The sequence below is a fragment of the Nomascus leucogenys genome, chromosome 18 (assembly GCF_006542625.1).
Source record: "Nomascus leucogenys isolate Asia chromosome 18, Asia_NLE_v1, whole genome shotgun sequence".
Lineage (NCBI taxonomy): Eukaryota > Metazoa > Chordata > Mammalia > Primates > Hylobatidae > Nomascus > Nomascus leucogenys.
Window position 1 is genome coordinate 51273298 of NC_044398.1, and position 23395 is coordinate 51296692.

Genomic DNA, 23395 nt, shown 5'->3' on the forward strand with positions numbered 1-23395 from the left:
ATCCCAGCCTTTGGGAGGCCGGGCAGCCAGGCAGGAGGATCATTTGAGCCCAGGAGTTTGAGACCAGTTTGGGCAACATAGTGAGATCTTGTCTCTACAAAAGTAAAAAAAAAAAAATTAGCTATGTGCAGTCGCATGTGCCTGTAGTCCCAGCTACTTGGGAGGCTGAGGCAGGAGGACCACTTGAATCCAGGAGTTTGAAGCTGCAGTGAGCTATGATTGTACCACTGCACTCCAGCTTGGGCAATAGAGAGAGAGAGAGAGACTCTGTCCCTAAAAGACAAAAATAAAATAAAAAAAAATAAAGAGAGATTGCTCTAGTTGTTTCTAGAGTTATTCAAATATCTGAGAGCAAAACTGACATCCTTTTCAAAAGCTACAGACCTTTTTCCATTACTGCAAAACAAAGAAACCAAGAGCTCTGGCTGTGGGGTCGGAAGAGACCTCTGCTCGGATCCTGGCTCAGTCAGGTCGAGCTGTGTAGTGTTGGGCAACTCACCTGCCCTTAGTAAGCCTCAGTTTCTTCACCTTTTAAATGGAAATAATGGTGACATAATGTAATGTGACATTTGCAAAGCACATGGCTTAGTGTTTAGCAGAGAGTAAACATTTAATAGTGTTATCTAGTTCTTATTTTTACTTTTTGAAGTACCATGGAGTGAGAAAGGAGACACAATTCCAACCTACTTGAGAATGGAAAACTGATTAGGGCTCAGCTTTAAAAAGTAAAGAGGGCTTTTGGAGTGGGAAAAGGGATTTCTTGCGGGGAGAGGAATGTAGAAACTTTACTTAAGCTTAATTGGCAAAAGTAATTATTTATAATGTGCACTGTATGGAAAAGAATAGTTTATTTAATGACAAGTGCACCCTGCTAAATTTGATAAAAACTCCTATATATTTTTTTAACATAAGAGGCAGGGTATCTATATATGCATCATTAAAGGACAATCCACACAGACGCACATAGAGGTGGTGACTGTGAACAACTCAGGAAAAGGAAACATTCTGAGTTGTTATTTTTCCCAGAGATGAGCCCGTGTTGGAGGTTTTCATACTTAAAACGTTTGTTAATCAAAAGGAGACTGAAGCGCGGTTCCAGTTCTCCTGTGGAATGCGTGCTTCTGATCAGAGACAATCTGAATGTTGTCCTCCGCCAAGAACAAAGTGACTGTCAGAAACTCTGTGTGGGGAGCTTTGTCCTTCCATGACTTACTCGTTCTGACTCCTTCCTCCTCTCCCTGATCCCAGTCTTAAAAATCAAATGATAGGGGGTTTTGTTTGCTTTAAAACCACATGCCCTAAATTTAACTGTTGAAAATTAACTACTGGTTTAGAGATGAGATATGAAAGCAAGGAGGCTGGAAGGGCTGGGAGCAGTGGGGAGCTGAGCAGACAGGAAACGGGTAGGTGAGTCCAGCTCAGGAGAGCAGCCCAGGGGCCTGGGTGCTCACTACTGCCCCCAACTGGCCAGTCCTATGTGAGTTGGTGAGAAGGGAAAAGCAAGAGGTGAAGTAAAAAGTTTGTCAATCAAGAAAGAGGGAAAAAGAGGAGGAAGGAGAGATACTATTAGCATGGATTAGGGCATGTGGAGGAGAAAAGCAAATGATTAGAAAGTAACTTCCACATGATTTTCAAGTGCACCGGTATTAAAAAGGGCAACAGGAGAGTGGGCTGGGACTACAGGCTCCCGCCACCACGCCCGGATAATTTTTTGTATTTTTAGTAGAGATGGGGTTTCACCGTGTTAACCAGGATGATCTCGATCTCCTGACCTCGTGATAAGCCCGCCTTGGCCTCCCAAAGTGTTGAGATTACAGGCATGAGCCACCGCGCCCGGCTGAGGATTATTCTTAATAAAAATCAGCCCTTAGATTTTAAGTTATAGTAAAATCTGTGTCTATGTTGACATTTTAATAGAGATTATCTGTTTTTTTTTTTTTTCTATTTTGTACACGATAGTACAGGGAAACCCAAACATGAGTGGTTTCTGCAGGAAGATTCCAAAGGGGACACACCTTCACTTATCAACTGACCATCCAGGTACCCACACTCTGGCCTTTTATAATTATCACTGAATAATGCAACCAATGCAAGAGTTACAAGTACTAACTCAGGTTCGTTCTACTGATATTTACTGAGCGCCTACTACGTGCAAGTAATAAGCTAACGAAGGACAAAGATGAATCAGAAATCAACCCAGCCATTAAAAACCTTATACCGCAGGTAGTCAAGGTAATATACAATCCACACATTCATTTCTTGACACACAATTGAGTATGATGCCATGCAGAATGTGACCGAGTAATTACGCCAGGCTGAAGGTATTTTAGAGAAATATCATGGGTAAGGACAACCTTGTTTTAACAACATAAAGCAAGTCACAGGAGGAATACTCAGATTACTGCCTTGTCTTTTCTTAAAATTTAGAAAGAAAAAAAGGAAATTCTACAGGCTAGTTAAAATGTTTTACCAACTCAAAATCTTATGATCCTGTCTGCAAGAGTTTTTAAATACCAGGCTGGAAACACCTTCCTGCTCAAAGCAATTTCTAAAAGAAAATAAGAGTTATAATCAACTTAATTTTCTAAGTTCATTTTGGTTTGAGTTTTGGTTGGAGGGGACAGGCAGGTACCCGGCACCGCTATTGTACATCTTGCTGTAACCACTGACCTCTATCTCGGTCTAGGCTTGGACTGATCTGTTTGTCCAGTAAGATCCTCCAGCCTTGCTACTCCTAAAACTATCACCCCACCTCCCAATCCTCTGCATCACATCAATTTTGCCCACAGCAAATAAAAAGTTAAGATGTATCTAGAGTCATTTCATTTCCAACTATAAAGGGTCCAATTTCTCAATCTTTATTTGATAAGAAGAGTCTGGCGCATCACCTGCAGCCAGGAACGAAGGCAGCGCAACTCAGTCCAGTGTGCAGAGGGGAAGAGGGGCCAGCAGACACCTGCTGTTGGAAATGACATCAAGTTCCCGTAACGAATCCGCCGCCTTCACAGGGTTATGTTTAGGCTGAATGCTTTCTGTATAATAGAGGGCTTTGTAAGTGCAATACAACTTTTTGAACATGACCTTAACTGGCAAGAATAAAATTTGATCAGTATCATCATCAAACTCCATCAGGGGCTTGTGTAAGAATGTTGGGTCAGCATTTATAAAATGGAAATCCCACACAGACCCAGGGGACTTACCGGGCTCCATTTGCTTATTACACCTGAGATATGAAACCAGCCAAAAACCAAAGGACTACCACCGGGGTGGTGAATACTGAAATTTGGTATTTCCTATACAGATGGTCCCCAACTCACAATGGTTCGATGTGAGATTTATTGACTTTAAGATGTTGCGGAAGTGATAGGCATTCAGGAGAGCCTGTGCTTAGAATTGTGAATTCTGTTCTTTTTCTGGGCTGATGGTGTGTGGTGCAATGCTCCCCTGCGATGCTGGTCAGAGGCAGTGAGCTGCTGCTCCCAGATGGCCACCAGCCACACAACCATGAGGGGAACGACCCATCTCCACAGTGTGCTGCATGGCCAGATGGTTTTGTCCAATCCAAGCTAATGTGAGTGTTCTGAGCATATCTAAGGTCGGCTGGGTGTATTAAGTGCATTTTTAACTTAATGTTTCCTTTATTTTTCTGATTTGCAATATTTTCAAGTTATGATGGATTTATTGGGATGCAACCCTATCATAAGTTGAGGAACATCTGTAAAATAAATACAAATGTATGTAGTAAGAAACAAACAGGCCAGGTGTGGTGGCTCATGCCTCCTGTAATCCCAACCCTTTTGGAGGCTGAGGCAGGAGGATCTCTTGAAGCCAGGAGTTTGAGCCAGACTGGGCAACATAGCGAGACCCCATCTCTATGAAAAATTAAAAAATTAGTCAAGTGTGGGTGGCGCATTGTCTGTAGAACTAGCTACTCGGGAGGCTGAGGTGGGAATATTGCTTGAGCCCAGGAGTTTGAGGTTGCAGTGAGCTAGGATTGCATCACTGCACTCCAGCCTGGGTGACAAAGTGAGACTCTGTATCTAAAATATAAATAAATAAACAAGAAATAAACAAATGTATGTGAAGGCATCATTCCTAGAACATAAGAAGCCTTTTAAAATGCTTGCTTCTTATCTTCTTCCTTCTTCATAGTCAATACAGCACTGAAAGTTTACGAATTTCTCTTTTTATGTTTTGAAGACATAATACTTATGGAGACCCAATTCAGAAGTCCTGCGATTTTCAGCAGGGTGAGTCCAGCCTCACCAGGAGGGCCTGAGTTTGTCTTTAGTACATGTAAAGCGGAGTGGTCTGGGAAAGCATTTCTCCAAGTAAGGCTTTCAGGATCCTTGAGGTTGGTGAGGTTGGCTATGACATGTATTTGGGTGAGATTATCTGCCATCAGAAACGGAAAAGACAGAGGGATGAGGAGAGGCCTAAATCAGACACCGATGGTGCACAGGCTGTCCTGGCCGCTGGGTAGTGATGATCTCGCAGAATGTGGCCACTTCTGAGTCGTGCGGCACCGTCGACACTTCCGTCACTCCCCTCTTCTGTCTCTTACCTCCCCCATCAGCCTTCTTAGCTGAGTTCTCTTCCCCACCCCCACGATACAGAGCCCCAGCGTTCTCCTGACATTTCAACTTGGATATCTAATAGACGTCTTAAATTTACATGCCCAGAAAATGAACTCTCAACTTCCCTCTGTCCTAACTTGTACTGGAGTCTTCCCTATGCCAAATCCCTGCTGTGAGTTGCCTTGGCCAAAAAATTGAGACTCACCTTTGATCCCTCTGTTTCTTTCAAACCCCACCCCTACCTCATCAGCAAGTTCTCCTGGTTACCTTCAAAATACAACCTCTTTCCGCCACCTGTGATGCTGTCATTCTAGTTCATGCCACCACCGTCTCTCACGTGCGTTACCAAGATGACCTCCCCATTATTCTACTTGTTTTCATCCTGGCCCCCTAAAGTCTGTCTTCTCCTTGGCAGCCAGTGTAATTCTTTGAAATGTAAGGCAGATTGGTCATTCCTCTTGTTGAAACCCTCCTAGGGCTCCACATATCAAGTAGCACCAAACCCAAAGCCCTTGCCGTGGCTCTGAGGCCCTCCCTGATCTGTGGTCTCACTAATATCATCCCTACCACCCGCCCCCTCCGCTACAGCCCTCTCTCTTCACTAGGATGTGACAGCCTCTGGAGAGAGAGACTTCGTTCATGCTCGTCTCCGTGGCACTCAGAACTATGTGTGGCGAACAGCAGGTCTCAGATGCTCGTGGAATGAATGAACTGGTGGATGATACTCTCCACAGCAACTCTATGAGGTCTTCTCGTCCCCATTTTATAGATGCAGATGGTGGGGTGCAAGGGAAAAGGGACATTAACTGCCTGTGATCCTATGGCTGGTAACAAAAGGATGGGGCTTGGACCCAGTGCAGCAGGACCCCCCAGCCTGCACCTTCCAGCCTTCCAGAGTGACAAGCTTCCACATTCTGGAAAATGGCTGCTTCCTTGGCTTGAATGGGTAAGAATGAGGTTGGGATGCCAGTGTTCATGGACTCTAAGGTTAAGCAAGGAAGACACCAAGAACTTCCGGGTCACAGCCACAACCCTGACCGGATGTGGATCTCTCTCTAGTGCCAGTTCCACCGTCAGCAGAGTTACCCGATTACCTACGAATTCTGCGAACCCAATTACCTTCTTCCTTTGTTTCTCCAATGAACAATATCAAATCAAAGGAGTCAGGCAGTGGAAGGTTGTGGACTGAGCTTTCCACCTTGGAGCAGCACAGCCTGCTCATAATACTGAGGGGTTGGCAAAGAGATGCCCAACTCAGATTTTAAAATATATCATTCCATCAAAGTACAAAATTTACTTCTGGGGCCCAGAGGGCATTATTTTAGAGAGATAGTAAAATAGCAGGTGAGTTTTTAAAAACCCATATGAAAAAAGAGATCACATCTGAAGAGTGGTATTTTTCTTTTTATTCTTCTTTTTCATTTCTTTTAATCTTGTGTGCTGTTATTTTATGAAGTATTCCTTAATATTATGCTTATTTTTGATAAATAATTAAGGTTTCGTTAAGAAATTAACAGTGGGAGATTTGCTTTATACAACGTAATGAGTTGAACACAGGATACTGTGAGACTACAGCAGTCTTTGCACGTGGAGTCAAGAATCAATCCTGGTGGACAGAGGCACAAGGGATGATGGAAATGTTTCCTATCCTGACTGGGATAATGGTTATACATTTACCCAAACTCACCAACCTGCATCTTTAAAATCTGTGCATTTGATGTAAATTGTATCTCATTTAAAAAATATGTAGGCCAGGCATGGTGGCTCATGCCTGTAATCCCAGCACTTTGGGAGGCCAAGGTGGGTGGATCACTTGGGGTCAAGAGTTTGAGACCAGACTGGCCAACATGGTGAAACCCTGTCTCTATCAACGAATACAAAAATTAGCTGGGCATGGTGGTGCAGGCCAGTAGCCCCAGCTACTTGGGAGGCTGAGGCAGGAGAATCACTTGATCCAAGGGGATGGAGGTGGCAGTGAGCCGAGATCACACCACTGCACTCTGGCCTGGGCAACAGAGTTAGACCCTGTCTCAAAATAAATAAATAAATAATCAAAATATGTCATCATTGGGTTACAGAGTAAGGACTTCTTGAGAACTGAAAATGTAGCATTTTCTGGGGGCAGAAGCAAGATAAACATGTGAGATAATCAATTTCTTCCAGTCTCCCTTTGAGCTAATCTCAGTGAAGGCCCGAATGCTGTAACCACAGCCCAGAAAGGAGGGAGGGAGGAGGTATGTGCAGAAAGCACAATTGTCAGAAAATGCTGGCATAGGGAGCAGCATTTTCTCCTAGAATAAGGTAATCGGGGACTTGACAGCTTTCATCATGAGACTAGACTAGAATCAGCCATTCAGGACTGTGGACTCAGTTCACAACGCTCCACAAGTGGCCGATGATTTTCTGCTCATTTATCACCATTCCCATTTACTGTTTAATGATATTTATGAGCAGCTTGACTCAAGACCACATACAAGAACCCCAATCCCAGACAAAGCAGAAAGAACTTTCTCTTATAAACAAGTGCTGCTCACAGTGTGTTCTGCTGATTGGTGTCCCTGCTCCATGATTAGACAAAAGGCTCTCACCAGAAGGGAAATTAACAACTTCGCTAAGCCTGCTGTGTAGTTCAGCTGACATTTTCTTCACAGCACGATTTTCTCAACGAAGGAAACCACACATAATTTACATTCAGGAGCAAGTGTCTCATAGGTTGTGTGCTGATTAACAGTTTGCAGATTGGCTATTTCAAACAGCACTGCTATAGTTTGGTGACACTTTAAGCAAACAGAAAACAGCAGAACATTCATTCAAAAATTATTTGCTAGGTCACTTGGTATTATTGGATATGGCCAGTTGCAGTGAAGGAGATATGAAAGTGACTAAGGCAAGGTATCTAACCTTCTCTTAAGGCTTTTATTCAAGTAATGCTATCACTGCAATCATCCTTACCAGAATTATAGATAGGCTTAATACCAAATTCACAGTGCCATGTCTGGAGGAATCCTGATAAAATTGCTAAAGTCCTCTTCTGGGTTTGACAGCCATAATCTAGGGTGCTTGGCATTTGTTTTTTGTTTAAATTTTTAATTTCTGTGGGTACCTAGTAAGTGTACGTATTTATGGAGTACCTGAGATGTTTTGATACAGGCATGCAATGCATAATAATCACATCATGGAGAATGGGGTATCCATCCCCTCAAGTATTTATTCTTTGTGTTACAAACAATTGAATTATACTTTTAGTTATTTTAAAATGCACAATTATTAGACTATTGTCGCCCTGTTGTGCTATCACAAAGCAAGTCTTATTCATTCTTTCTAACTATTTTTTGTACCTATTAGGTGCTGGGCATTTGAATATCCTTCCTACGACATAGGGTGCCTGTGAAGTGGCAACTGTGGGACTCCTCATTTGGCTCATGATCTCTTTCTCCTCTTTTCCCTTCCAGTACGATCATCAGCAACCCAGAAGCCAAACTGATAACATCAGGGCTCCCTATGCCAAGCTGAGCCAAGCTCCAGCTCTGATGTCTCTGGGAAACTCATAGTCTGATCATGAGAGCAGACTGGTGCAGTGTCCAAACACCGCAGAAAGTAGAAGTGACTCCAAAAATGGTCCCAGTTTCTATTAAGACAGAGAGAAGTTACAAAAGAAAGAAAACAAAAACAAACAAACAAAAAACAAACTGGAAAGGTCAAGAAAGCAGGGCAGATGGGAAGGTGGACTCTTCTCTGGACACATTTGTCAGTGGCCCTATTAGAAAGAGATACCCAGATGTAATCTGACCACTGCAGGATGCAGGGAGACCATTGCATACCTGTGTTATTGGCCACTCACTTTCATTAATGTCCCCCAAGACTGGACTAATCACTTTGGCAGTCATATAAAGAACTTGCTGTCAACTAAAACCCTTAGGTCTGTTTCCCACGAACTGCTATTAAATCAAGTTTCCTCAATCTTGAACTTGTGCACTGATTTTTTTCCCCTCTAAATACAGGACTTTATTAAATTTCACCTTGTTAGTTTCTAACCATTGTTCCAGGTACACGTGCCCTCTTGCCTACATGATCCTGTTCTCTCTCTGTCTCTTCCTCTCCTTCTTACCTCTCTTCCTCCTCCATCTCTCTCCTCTCCCCTCTCTCCTTTAGTCATCAAACTTATTTGCAATCCCTCCTCCAGAAATCTGATCACCCCTACCATTAATATCTGCCAGACTATCTAAAAAAATGCCAAATAGGGCCACGTTAATGACAAAGCCCCAACTGGAACCAGAGACCTCATTATCTCAGGCCTGGGCAACTGCAACCACCATTTAATGGGCCTCCCTGATGGGAATCAATTATCCTCCAGAGCAATCCTCCACACTCCTTTGAAGCAATATTTCCAAATTCATGATCAATCATGCTTGCTTTAAAATCCTTCAGGCACTTCCCACTGTCCACAAGGAAAAGGCCAAATGCCTGGTCATGTCATCCGAGGTGCTCCATGATTGTCCCCACCTGGCTCTCCACTTCCTCCCATCCTCCTCCTTCCAGGTCTGTGTCGGACGTCTGTGCCTTCCTGCCTGGGGCAGCCTCCCTTCCACATCTAGCAAACACACCATATCCTTAAGGACTTGGTTCAACTAAAACCACTTCCCCAAGGGGGAAGTATTAATACCCCATCCTCAGTACTCCCATGTCACCCAACCTTGACCTGGAGAACCATGTTTGCCCCACTGTGTGGGCACAAAATTGATATGCCCAGCTAGGAGCAGAGTGCCTGGCACACAGGAGGCTTAATATAATTTTCTTGATTGATTAGCTAAACTACCTTAGAGCTGAAGTTAACCCACGAATCAACAGCGACGAGGTATGGCTATGTGGAAGGATGCCCAGTGAGTTTGAATCGTCCCAGACTACAAGTTTTCATGTTCTTTTTGAGAAGGCTTTAAGTGTCTTATGCAAATCCATAAGTATGGATGTCTCTATATGTATGTTTCTATAATGCCCTAATCTTCTTTCCTAAAATATCTAACCTCAAAGGGCAAAAACCAGCAGACTCTTCTTCCACAATGATGAAAAATAGCATTTACATAAATGGAGAGTTGTGTGCAGTGGAAAGAGCTCTGACAGGTGCAGAGAACTTGAATGAATGAATGGATGGATGATGGTCTCAGTTTTGTCAAAGAAGCTCTATGGTCTCAATCAAGTTAATTCTTAAATCTTTAGTTTTTCCCATGTATAAATGGGTTTTTTAACTAAATAATCTCCAGGGTTACTGTTGTTTCTGAGAGTCTAATATTCTTTATGTCAGTACTATTTTTCATCATTGTTCAACAGGGAGCTTGTTGGTTATGTCCTTTGAAAGTTAGTTTCAGGCTGAGCATGGTGGCTCTTGCCTGTAATCCCAGCACCTTGGGAGGTCCAGGTGGGCAGATCACTTGAGGTCAGGAGTTCAAGACTACCCTGGCCAACGTGGCCAAAACCCACCTCTACAAAAAATACGAACATTAGCCTGGCGTGGTGGGTGTCTGTAATTCCAGCTACTAGGGAGGCTGAGGCAGAAGAATCACTTGAACCCAGGAGGTAGAGGATGCAATGCGCTGAGATTGCACCACTGCACTCCAGCCTGGGCTACAGAATGAGACTCTGTCTCAAAAAAAAAAAAAAAAAAAAAGTTACGGAGTTCAGGAAAAAAGAGCAGGGGCCGTGTAGAAACAGTTTATATGGATTTACATAAGGTACTTAAAACGCCTTTATGTCCACATAAACAAACAGACAATTTATTTTGTGGAATCTTGGGGTGAGCCAACCCTTCACAGGGCAGAGGTCACCTACAAGGGGAGAGGCTTATAGGGTTACTGGGGACCAGAAAAAGGAGATGGTGACTTCAGGTGTATCAGAACTGTTTTAATGCAGCAACTGGCTGGCAGAAAATTATCTTACCAGGAAATAATAACTCAACTGAAGTTTTCATAAAGGGCAGGGGTTGCCCTTGAGTTGTATCCCTAAGTATATAACAATATATAATGATACACTTTAACTCCCTGCAACTCCCAAGAGTCTGCAGACTAAAAAGTGCTTCCTATTACCAAAGTGAAGTCAAATCCAGCACAGTCAAATTAGTTTCACTATATGTGTGTCCAGCTCTAATTATATAACAGCTTCCAATTACAAAATGTTAGGAATGGCTATTAACTTCTGAATCTCATTAAAATTAACAGTTAATTTGCTAAAAGTCGCTTGTCTGGAAAAACTGCTAATGACCATTCTGCAGATATGCACAGGTGTAAAATCTGCAAGGACACAGGCTCAAGGACAAAATTTTGCATTTAAAATCTCACACGCCTTTGAGTTTTTAGCTAGTGTACATAGTAGCTAGGGTTTGGGGAGATATATTTATATTTAACCCAATGAATAGGAATTGTCTGCCAGACACAGTAGCTCATGCTTGTAGTCCCAACCCTTTGGGAGGCCCAGGCAGGTGAATCACTTGAACCCAGGAGTTCGAGACCAGCCTGGGCAACATGGTGATACCCTGTCTCTACCAAAAAGTACAAAAATTAGCCAGGCATGGTGGCATGCACCTGTAGTCCCAGCTACTCAGGAGGCTGAGGCAGGAGGAACGCTTGAGCCCAGGAAGTCAAAGCTGAAGTGAGATTGTGCCACTGCACTCCAGCCTGGGCAACAGAATGAGACTTTGTGTTACAAAAAAAAAAAAAAAAAAAGAAAAGAAAAAGTAAAGAAAATTGTCACTTGCCAACAAGAACAGAATAAAATGAAAAAAAAAAAAGGAAATGACTTAATCATCTATTAACAGCTGAGAGCTACTAGCACTATGGCAGGGAGCACAGGTGTCTGGGGGTACAGGGACTGAAAGCTGAAGCCAATTCCATTCCAGTAATAGAACAAGCTGTGAGGAGGACCCAGATGTCTGTTCTTTAGAAAGTGGCTCCCGAGATGTATGTTTCTCCATGATGCGCTATCCTGAATCCCACAGCCTGTGTCAGAAAACCTGCCTGCTAGCGGACACGGGAGTGTGGAAGGTCAAGCACGATGCTCTCCTGCAGACTCCTCTCTCAGTGCATAGAAACAGACCACTGAGCCAAGAGAGCTTGAGGCTCTGGAGACTAAAAGCTCTCATCGGGAGATGAGCAAATGCAATCAGAAATAAACTCCAAGTGCCTAGCACAAGCCCCTTCCTTTCTTAGTGGCTGAGTCTGCACCGTGTCAAGGTGTTGCAGAAACTGCATTCCAGAGGGTGCCCTGGTCTATTTCCTGAGCTGATCCGCAGCTCTCTGGCATCCATAGGGAGCCCTGCCCAGACTGTCATCCACCAATGGCAACTCTCCCAGGGGACCAATGTCAGCCTCAGCTCTGCATGAAACCTCCATAGTATTCTGACCACTAAGGATACAATTTGCTAAGGAGAAAGGAGTGGTGAGGGACTGCAGTACAGTAATGACAAACAAAACTAACAAACTAGGGTTTTCTAGAGTGGATCACCACTAGAAAATGAGGTCTACCTTCCATTTCACTCTCTCTTTGCCAGTCACATAGTTCCCAGAGAACAGAGAGTGACAGCTGGATGCTCAGCAAATGCAGCAGCAGGACTGGACACAGTGAGCTTCTCCACTCATAAAAGTAACAAAGACAGCGCATTTCCTTTACATAGATACATGAGATGCATAAAGTAGCAAATTCAACAAGAGCTTTGGATTCAGAATTTCTAGTAGTAACAGAAGCTCATATGTTTAAAAATTTGAATAATCCATAGGACTCAAATCCCTTTGAAGTTTATTCTAAAATTCACAGTGGTGGAATTTACAAGGATGGCTCCTGTCAGTAACACTACCTCTCCAAATACCATTTATGAAATTCCAAGTTTACAGGTTTGGAAGGGTTGGAGAGGTGGGGCTGGAAGTACTTTATTATTCTCTACTTCACCTATTTCGTTACTAGGTGTATTCTTAGTTTTCTTCAGAACAATGTGTTCATCTGAATTCCTGGGCATCTAACAGGATTTCTGAGCTAAAGACCCTGTAATAGCAACTAATCAATTAACTAATTAAAAAAAAACTTCTTTATCATATACACTGAATACTAAAGAATTGTAAAATAATTACTCAGGTAAATATTGTCCTAAAGACTGTTATTTAGCCTGTAATGTTTAAAAGGAGTATAGTACAGTGAAGTATAAGAATTAATGATTATTCTGTATATGTGCACAGGTGTGTACAGGTGTTAATGTACATGAACACACTCAAAAACAGCATTGAATATGGGGCTCACATTTGAATGTTTAGGACACTATAGGTGGTCTTTTGATGGTATATTCATGAGTGTTGTATTCATATTTAAATAATAAAAGAAAACAGCCTCTTGCCTGTAAGCACAGAATAAAATGATTAAATGGGAATGAGTTGCTTCAGAGATTTAACAGCCAAAAAGTTTGGCAGAGCTAGCTGATAAGTGAGTGTAGCAGTGAGAAAAATATTCCATTTTAGTGACAGAGCAAATCCCCAAAAAAACCCCAGAGCATTAAAATTGTTATTTAAGGATACTTTTTTTCTTCACTTGTTATCTTCTTAAATTTTTCTGCTACATTTTTCCATATCAGATGACATTATTATTTTCACTTATGGTTATTTAGGTCACCAAAGAGGTTTCTTTTGTTATTGTTTTAGGTTACAAAGTATATTTTGGTTTATCTTACTTCCTCCTAAATGGAAATCAGACAATGACTTTCTGAAACTTGGATTTCCTGGCTCTAGATAAAGAATAAGCAGAATTTTAATACATTTTAAATCCATTTTTACAAGCTGAATAACTGCCGTCATTACAATGTAAATCTTATTTTTTTTTTTTTTGAGACAGAATTTCGCTTATTGTTACCCAGGCTAGAGTGCAATGGCGTGATCTTGGCTCACTGCAACCTCTGCCTCCCGGGTTCGAGCAATTCTCTTCCCTCAGCCTCCCGAGTAGCTGGGATTACAGGCATTCACCATACAAAAATTAGCCCAGCTAATTTTGTATTTTTAGTAGACACAAGGTTTCTCTATGTTGGTCAGGCTGGTCTCAAACTCCCGACCTCAGGTGATCTGCCTGCCTCAGCCTCCCAAAGTGCTGGGATTACAGGCGTGAGCCACTACGCTTGGCCAAATCTTAATTTTTTAAAAACATCAAATTTGTCACATATTTTCCATTCCTCTTTATGTAAATGTATTTCAGGTATTTTCCTATTATATAGAAACTAATTTGTGTGTCTTTGCCTATCAATCATAGAATCGTACACCTTAAATAACTTAGAAAATAAAGGATATGCCTCTTCCAGAAGTCCTTTACAATTTCTTAATTCTTTTTAACCTTTTTCATGAAAGTAAAGTACTGTGAGGCTATGGCTTGGCTTATGGAAACTTCTAGGTAATATGTATCTTCAAAATAACCTATAAAGAAATGGTTTTATTTTGTTGCAGGCCTAAATATGTCAACAATGCTTTTTGCTAGGTCTTAAGACAAGTTATATACATTTTTGAATATTAAGATTTTAACTCACACAAAATATGAAATATCCTGTCCTTTTACGAGGAATGGTCAATAAAGTCTTAATTACTATTGCAACTGATTAAAAATCTTATTGAGAATTTTTGAGAATCTATTATATGTAATCTAGGTGACTAACTCAGATACCATGATAACAACTTCAACAGCTGTCATCATGTGGCAATCTGAAATTAGATTCCTCTTTTCTTTTAAACCAGTGTAATTATATATCTCTAATAATCTTATTTTAATCTTTTTTTTTTTTTTGAGATGGATTCTGGCTCTGTTGCCCAGACTGGAGAGCAGTGGCATGATCTTGGCTCACTCCAATCTCCACCTCCCGGGTTCGAGCAATTCTCCCTGCCTCAGCCTTCCGAGTAGCTGGGATTACAGGCGCCTGCCACCATGCCCAACTAATTATTGTTTTTTGGTTTTTGTTGTTGTTGTTGGTTTTTTTCTGAGATGGAGTCTTGCTCTGTCGCCCAGGCTGGAGTGCAATGGTGCAATCTCAGCTCATTGCAACCTCCACCTCCTGGGTTCAAGCGATTCTCCTGCCTCAGCCTCCTGAGTAGCTTGGACTATAGGTGCATGCCACCACACCCAGATGATTTTTGTATTTTTAGTAGAGACGGGGTTTAATAATGTTGGTCAGGCTCGTCTCGAACTCCTGACCTCAGGTGATCCACCCACCTCGGCCTCCCAAAGTGTTGTGATTACAGGCGTGAGCCACCACATCGGCCAATATCTCCAATAATCTTTCTAAATTGGAGTGGGTTAGGTTCTTTGTCCTACTCACAAAACACATGAAGGACTTCCTTTGGTAGAGAGTAACTAAACCAAGAACATGGTTTCTACGATGAAATGCAAATTCCCCAAACAAAAGACCTTCATTTCAAAATATTAGACAGTAACTCACAGTCCCTACATTTCCAGTAATTAAAGCTAAAGGCTGAACAAACGTGCTCAAAATGCATCCTTGGGATCTATGGTATTTAATTCTGTTGGAAGCTGATCTCTCTAAATATTTCAGTCTGGATGTTAGAGTATGTGGTGACAGGTCTTTGGGTTAAAACATTTCAGTACCACAAGGGTCTGCTTCACATGTGTTACTGCCACTTAGAGATGACCAGCTGTGCACCCCTCTGTCCCAGTGGGAAAGAAATAGGAGTGTTTCCCACATATGAATCTTTTCTTTCAGAATGAATCTCCCTGACCTTAGGTTCTCATCTTTTCTCAATTCACCTGGGAAGCTATTGCTGTCTGAACTTGAGTCCACCTAGACAATTACCCCAAATTTTTATGCAGGACAGTTAAATAAATTGCACTTTTAATATGGTTATCACACTTTTAAAATTTAAATTTGGAAATAAACATATATTCTCTTCTGGCATCTGACTTTCTAATTTTATACCTTTTTCAATTTCTTCAAATGGCAGCTGCTCTTATCTTGAGGAGATCCTTTTACACAGTGGTTTCTCTAACGGTTGATCTTTATAATGTGGGGTTCTCACACATACCTGTGTCCTAGTGTGTGATACACTTACAGAACTAGGCATTCCGGTTCTATTTCGTGTATATTGCAGTCGTACTCCTGTGCTCTTCGCTGAGATGCTTCCACTGGTTAATGGTGCTGCTTCTGTTCTGTGATTCTAATCACAGCAACAAAAGCAATCACCAAAAATCATCAGTCTCTGATATGATTACAGAAAAGCGGCGAAGAGATGAACTATGAAAGGGGGGTGGGAAACCCATTAAGAGGGTCCTGAAGTGAGGAGTCCATGAAAGTGTCCCCATGACACCTGTTCAGTTTATTTTTTAAAAGAACATAAGAAACACACAGACAAAAAGAACACGAGGCTTCCTGCTTTGGCAGAACCTGTTTTGATATTGTGGAAATTTAAGAATCTTAGGCCAGGTGTGGCCTTATGCCTGTAATCCCAGCGTGTTGGGAGGTTGAACAGGAGAATCTCTTGTGGCCAGGAGTTCTAGATCAGCCTGGGCAACATAGCAAAATCCTGTCTCTATAAAAAATATAAAAACGAGCTGGGGGTGGCACATGCCTGTGGCCCCAGCTACTTGGTAGGCTGAGGCAGGAGGATTGCTTGAGTCCAGGAGTTCGAGGCTGCAGTGAGCTGTGATGGCACCACTGTACCACTGTATTCCAGCCTGGGCAACAGAGTGGGACTCTGTCACCAAAAAAAAAAAAAAAAAAAAATCATACGCCATGACATTTCTCCAGTGAGCCTTGACCTCCACAAGATGCTAGGAATACCCAAACCCTATCACACAGAGAGGCAAAAAGAAGGTATTCTCCTGTGTTCAGGGTGCTTAGCGTGGGCTGGATGCTTACTTGGGTCGGGCCAGGTTAACTTACGAGGGTAGCTGTGAGTCAGCGAAGGAGGGGCTCCGGGAGGCCGCCTGCTGCAGGGAGGAGCTGTGCACGTGCTTGGGGGACTGTGGCACTTCAGTGAAGGAGGAGTCTCGCCCAGAGAAAGAGAAGGTCGAGGAACTCTCGGCTGCTGGGGACAGGTCATGGGCCTGCTGGGTGGCACTCAGCTCTTGACCTCGTCTTTGGTTTTCTATGTTCAGCAGCACCTACAGGTCGAAAGCGCCGTCACCCCCATGGAGGGCAGAGTCCTTGGATTCACCGGCACAGGTCCTGAGCCCCATCGTCTCGGTCCCGGGGTACAGAGAACTCGCATCTCTGCTTGACTCTTCCTGTTTGTCACTTTTTCCTTCCTGTTTCTCGACAGCATCAGGCTCCTTCCCGGACTTGGTATAGCAGGATAAATACTCGGAGTCGGCCTCGGGATCCAGAGTCAGCCCATACTTCTCTGCCAGCTGTCGCCTTCTTTCTGCTCCATACCTTGCAGTTCTTTTGGCTTTGGACTCCAGACTGTGGGTGTCCATGGTACCCGAACCATAGGGTGAGTAGCTGTGGACGCTGGAGGTTTCTGTGCAGTATTTAGATCGAGTTTTCCTTTCTTTCTTTTTTTTTTTTTTTTTTTTGAGACAGAGTCTTGCTCTGTCGCCCAGGCTGGAGTGCTGTGACGCGATCTTGACTCGCTGAAACTCCACCTCCTAGGTTCAAGTGATTCTCCTGCCTCAGCCTCCCAAGCAGCTGGGATTACAGGCACGCACCACCATGCCTAGTTAATTTTTGTATTTTTAGTAGAGACAGGGTTTCACCATATTGGCCAGTATGGTCTCAATCTCTTGACCTCGTTATTCATCCACCTTGGCCTCCCAAAATACTGGGGTTACAGGCGTGAGCCACCATGCCTGGCCCTTTGTTTCCAATTATAGCACACACGCCTGATGTAGGGAATGTCTAATGTGGGCCTGGCATGGTGGCTCACACCTGTAATTCCAGTGCTTTGGGAAACCGAGGTGGGAGGGTGGCTTGAAGCCAGGAGTTTGAGACCAGTCTGGGCAACATAGTGAGACACTCTCTCTACAAAAGGTTTTTTTTTTTTAATTAGCTGGGCATGATGGCATGTATCTGTAGTCCCAGCTACTCAGGAGGCTGAGATGGGCAGATAGCTTGAGCCCAGAAGTTCAAGACTGCCATGAGCTACGATCCTGCCACTGCACTCCAGCCTGGGCAAGAGAGCAATACTCTGTTTCTAAAAAAAAAAAAAAAAAAGAAAGAAAGCAAGAAATCAAAGAAAATGTCTAACATGAAGACATATGAAAGTAAAAATTCACATAACCAATAATCATCCTACATACTAATAATGACATTTTTATATATTCCTTCTAGTCTTTTACAGAATTGATTTTTTCTGTATAAAGTATTTAATGAAGGCCAGGTTCAGGGGCTCATGCCTGTAGTCCCAACACTTTGGGAGGCTGAGTCAGGCAGTTCATGAGGTCAGGAGCTCAAGACCATCCTGGCCAATGTGGTGAAACCCAGTCTCTACTAAAAATACAAAAATTAGCTGGGTGTGGTGGCACATGCCTGTAATCCTAGCTACTCGGGAGGCTGAGGCAGGAGAATCACTTGAACTAGGGAGTCATAAGTTGCAGTGAGCAGAGATCGTGCCACTGCACTCCAGCCTGATGACAGAGCAAGACTCTGTCTCAAAAAATAATAAGATAAAATATTTAATGTTATTAATATTTTATATAAAATATTCTCCCATATTTGGAAATCTATTTTGAAGACATCTTTTTTTTTTTTTTTGAGACAGAGTCTCACTCTGTCACCCAGGCTGGACTGCAGTGGCGTGATCTAGGCTCACTGCAAGCTCCGCCTCCTGGGTTCATGCCATTCTCTTGCCTCAGCCTCCCGAGTAGCTGGGACTACAGGGGCCCGCCACCATGCCTGGCTAATTTTTTGTGTTTTTTAGTAGAGACGGGGTTTCACCATGTTAGCCAGGATGGTCTCAATCCCTGACCTCAGCCTCCCAAAGTGCTGGGATTACAGGCATGAGCCACCACGCCTGGCTGAAAACATCATTTTTTAAGGGTTGTAACACTCTAACAGGCATTCTTTTATGACCTGAATCCTTCCTATATTGCTGGGTATCTAAGTTGTTTTTAGCTTTGAATCAGTTTGACATTGTGATTTCTCTCACAATAGACTCATAAAGGTAGAATGCCTTTATCAAAGGGTGCATCATTTTAAGACTTGCTATAGTGTCAAATTAATTTCCATAAAGTCTGCATCAATTTACGCTTGCATCTGCAATATATACTTCCTCATAAACACAGAGTGTTTTTTTTTAAGTCCTTTCATTACTAGAAAAAGAGAAGATACGCATTTATTCATTTGTGTATTAGCTATTTGTATTTTCTATTTCTTCTCTGGAATGCCTGCTTATGCTTATCGCACAGTGTCTTATTGATTCATAGTGGTTTTTTTTTATTGTTTTGTGTAAACATTTTTTCTTTTTTGAGACAGAGTCTCACTCTGTCACCCAGGCTGGAGTGCAGTGGCATGATCTCGGCTCACTGCAACCTCCATTTCCCGGGTTCAAGCGATTCTTGTGCTTCAGCTTCCCGAGTAGCTGGGATTACAGGTGTGCGCCACCACGCCTGGCTGATTATTGTATTTTTAGTAGAAACGGGGTTTCACCATGTTGGCCAGGCTGGCCTCAAACTCCTGACCTCAAGTGATCCACCCACCTCGGCCTCTCAAAGTGCTGGGATTAGAGGCATGAGCCACTGTGCCCAGCCTGTTTTGTGTAAACTTTTAAGAATATGAGCCCTTTGTCTTCTTCGCGAATATTTTCCGACTTGCTTGTGGATCACTTTTGCTGTGAAGTGTATGTGTTTGTAAGGTTCCCTTACAATGTACAGATGTTGATTGTTATGTAGTCAAGGCAAGTGACTTGAGCTTTTGGTGATTTCTTCAGCTGTTCTGTGCTTTACCTGAATTAAATGTTCACCTCTCTTTTCCATTATTTTCTTTACATTAATCACATGAGTAACTGGAACTAACTATTGGGTTTGGTATGAAGAGGGAAGAGGAATATGCCTCTCCCCATCCCCTGGCGAACCCGTTTTTCCATTACTATTTCATTAAATAATTCTTCCTTTTCTCACTAGTATATGATGCTTAAACTATCGTATGCCACACAGATTAACATTTCATATACACTAGGGTTTATTTCTGGCTATAAATTTTGGGATTCTGATCTGTCTATTCTTGATTTTTCATGCATATAATTTTTTTAAGAGATGGGGTCTGGCTATGTTGTCCAGGCAGGTCTTGTACTCCTGAGCTCAAGCTATCCTCCCACCTCAGCCTCCTAAAGTCCTGGGATTACAGGCATGAGCCACCACACCTAGCCATAAATACATATATTTAGATCTCTAGTTTTCTGGCCACAGAGAATTAGAAACTGTGGAGACAAACAAACTGTTAGCATCATGAAGTGAGATCAACAGCTCTCTCTGAAGAAGAAACTAGAAAACACTGGCTATAAAAAGCAGCAGCATAGCCAGGTGCCGTGGCTCACGCCTGTAATCCCAGCACTTTGGGAGGCCAAGGCAGGTCGATCATCTGAGGTCAGGAGTTCGAGACCAGCCTGGTCAACATAGTGAAATCCTGTCTCTACTAAAATACAAAAAGTAATTGGCCAGGCATGGTGGCGGGTGCCTGTAATCCCAGCTATTTCGGAGGCTGAGGCAGGAAAATTGCTTGAACTCGGAAGGTGGAAGTTGCAGTGAGCCGAGATCACGCCATTCCACTCCAGCCTGGGCAACAAGAGTGAGATTCCATCTCAAAAATAAATAAATAAAATAAAAAATAAAAAAATAAAAAGCAGCAGCACAGCACCTCAGAGCCAGGGACTGTGGTGGGAAGAGCAGCCCTGTGTGCATCCTCCTCTCCTAAGGTCAAGTTGAATATTTGATGACAACAATGACTGAGTGATTAGGGAAAACTGCGTCACGCGCACTCAATGTACTGGTTAAGATGAAATAAATATGCAACATATTTAAAATTACCTACATTAAAATAACTTATATAGAATGTTTTGTTGCATATCCAGGGTAAGAACCGTAACCATTCAAGGTGCAGCTTTGCCTCTAACGCTCCCTGCTGAGAGCAGCTGCTCCCTGTGCTCAGGGAGAAACTTGAGAGACCCCTATCTCAGAGCACGGATCCTGTGCTGGGCCCTGAGGGTGAAGAAAGACAAAGTTACTGCCTTTGAGGGCCCCAGTCTGGGGAGGAAAATGACTGGCCTCAGTTACCCAACAATGTGCGAGGGGAATCATTTCATACTGCTGTGACATGGAAGGCCAGATCCGTGAGGTGGGGCAGAGATGACATACATGTTGTTGCTGTTTTTAGCAAATCTATTTCATAGCCGGGCATGGTGGCACATGCTGGTAGTCCCAAGTACTCAGGAGGCTGAGGTAGGAGGATCACTTGAGCCTGGGAGGTTGAGGCTTTAGTGAGCTGTGATCAGGCCACTGCACTCCAACCTAGGTGACAGAGTGACACTCTGTCTCTAAAATAATAATAAAAATAAATAAACAAAAACCAAATACATTTAATAAAAAATTAGGCCAGGTGCAATGGCTCACACCTGTATTCCTAGCACTTTGGAAGGCCAAGGTGGAAGGATCACTTAAAGCCAGGAGTTCAAGACTAGCCTGTGCAACATAGTGAGACTCTACCTCTACAAAAAAGTTAAAAACAATTAGCCAGGCATGGCGACACACACCTGTAGTCCCAGCTACACAGGAGGCTGGAGTGGGAGAACCCTGGAGCTCGAGCCCAAGTGTCAAGGCTGTAGTGAGCTATGATTGTGCCACTACATTCCAGCCTGTGTGACAGAGTGAAACCTTGTCTTAAAAAAAAATTATATCCGCACAATTCACTTTTGTGGAATATATCATGTTCTGATACCACTGGGTGGAAAAGGTGATGTGTAACCAGCCAGACAGCCTGCTGGAAAATGGGCCACGCAGCTCCACGCTCACTGATGTGGGGGCTGGAAGGGTCGCTGGCTCGCATGTATCGAGGGTTGTCTTCCTCCAGCAGGCAGTGAGTCACCAACCCTGAGCAGCTCTGCAAGAGGATGGGCTGGGTGTCATTTTCAATCCCTTCCAGGCACCTGGCAATTCTTCCTTTTCTGTGAAATACACCACAAGAGGCAGAGTGAGCAACAGTGATCAAGTCTAAAGGAAAATTGAATACTGCTTTGCCAAGCTCTTCCAATAACTCTGTACTATAAAGATCTTACCTTTTTCAGCTGGGTGCAGTGGCTCACTCCTGTAATTCCAGCACTTTGGGAGGCTGAGGCGGGTGGATCACCTGAGGTCAGGAGTTTGAGACCAGCTTGGCCAACATGGTGAAACCCCATCTCTACTAAAAATACAAAAATTAGCCAGGCATGGTGTTGTGTGCCTGTAATCCCAGCTACTCGAGAGGCTGAGGCAGGAGAATCACTTGAACCCGGGAGGTGAAGGTTGCAGTGAGCCGAGATGGCACCATTGCACTCCAGCCTGGGCTACAAAAAACTCAGTCTCAAAAAAAAAAAAAAAAAAAAAAAAAAAAGAACTTACCTTCTCATTTCAAAGAATTCTTTTCTCTTTGGTTCAAAAATTTGTCTTAATTCTGCAACTAAAAGAAAACCAAAAAAGAACAAAATATAGTATTTAGTAGTTATGTGCTCAGTTTATTCATTCATGCAACATCTTTATTGAACCACAAATTTCAGTTCTTGGTTCCTATGTAACAGTGATATGCAAAGCTGACCAAGTTCCTGCTTTCTTGGAGACTGTTTTTCAGGAGGGGAGGCAGATGCCAAATGAATAAGAGTGCACATACACACACACACACACACACACACACGCACACGGATGCATCATCCTCTCCTAAGATCAAGTTGAATATTTGATGCCCATAACAATGACTGAGTTATCAAGGCAAAGCTAAGACATGTTTTAAGCCAGATTCTCAACATATTGTTTAATATGAAATAAATACGTAATATATTTAAAATTGCAACATTAAAATAATTTAAATAGAATGTTTTGTTGTGTATACATTGCAACACCTATATATGTGACTTATGTAAATGTCACATATATAGGTTGGCAAGGAAGTAAAATCCTACAGGGTAAGGGAGAAGGTTTTATTTCATCTAGGGGAATCCAGGGAGACCTGACGAGCAAGCTCTCTCTAGGAAAGTATTTTAAGCAGAAATCTCAGTAACCGTTTCTAACTTTTGTTTGATTTAACAAAGTATTCTAAGCTTCTATTATGGAAATCATTTACAGAAGTATAGACTAGGAGTGTGAACCCCACAGGGCCATCGGCAAGCTACAAGCATGAACTCACAGCCGCTTCTCCTCCACCTTGTCACGGAATCTGTCAATGGCTGTAACTATCTGATTGTGTTTCCAACAGTGCCTAAAGTGGCCGCTTCAATTAGCTACAGTTTAGATGAACACAGGTCCTCCGCCTCCCTGCACAGGCTTTTGCTGGAAGGAAATGTTAACAATGGTTTCCTTGCTATAATTTAGGTGGATGATGGGTAAGGTAATTACCCCAATGTTTCTGGCAGCACTGGAGAAACAGAACAAACACTGTGCTGAGGTTGGGAGGTTCTCACATGATACTGACTACAAGGATGTTACTGAGATGCCAGACAACTGTTTCTTTGGAGAAATGGCCAAAGTTCATGGAGAATAATGGTCTCTCTTCTTGCCCGCTCCTCAATCTCTTAAATTCATAAAGGCTCATCTGCATGGCTCTTATGAAGGACTCAGGAAGGGATGGGAGAAAGAAAGGGAGGTGGCTGGACAGCCCAGGGCCAGGGCCAATGAGA

At 42.9% G+C, this 23395-nt stretch overlaps 1 protein-coding gene across 1 annotated transcript in view; it reads right to left on the reverse strand.

The window, feature by feature from the left end:
• LOC100591115 (supervillin-like) overlaps nt 1-23395 on the reverse strand; it is a 94023-nt gene that overhangs the window by 57468 nt on the left and 13160 nt on the right. Inside the window, 2 exon segments of the mRNA XM_030797773.1 lie at nt 16480-17093; nt 21469-21694. Coding sequence (XP_030653633.1) covers nt 16480-17093; nt 21469-21694 — 840 coding nt within the window.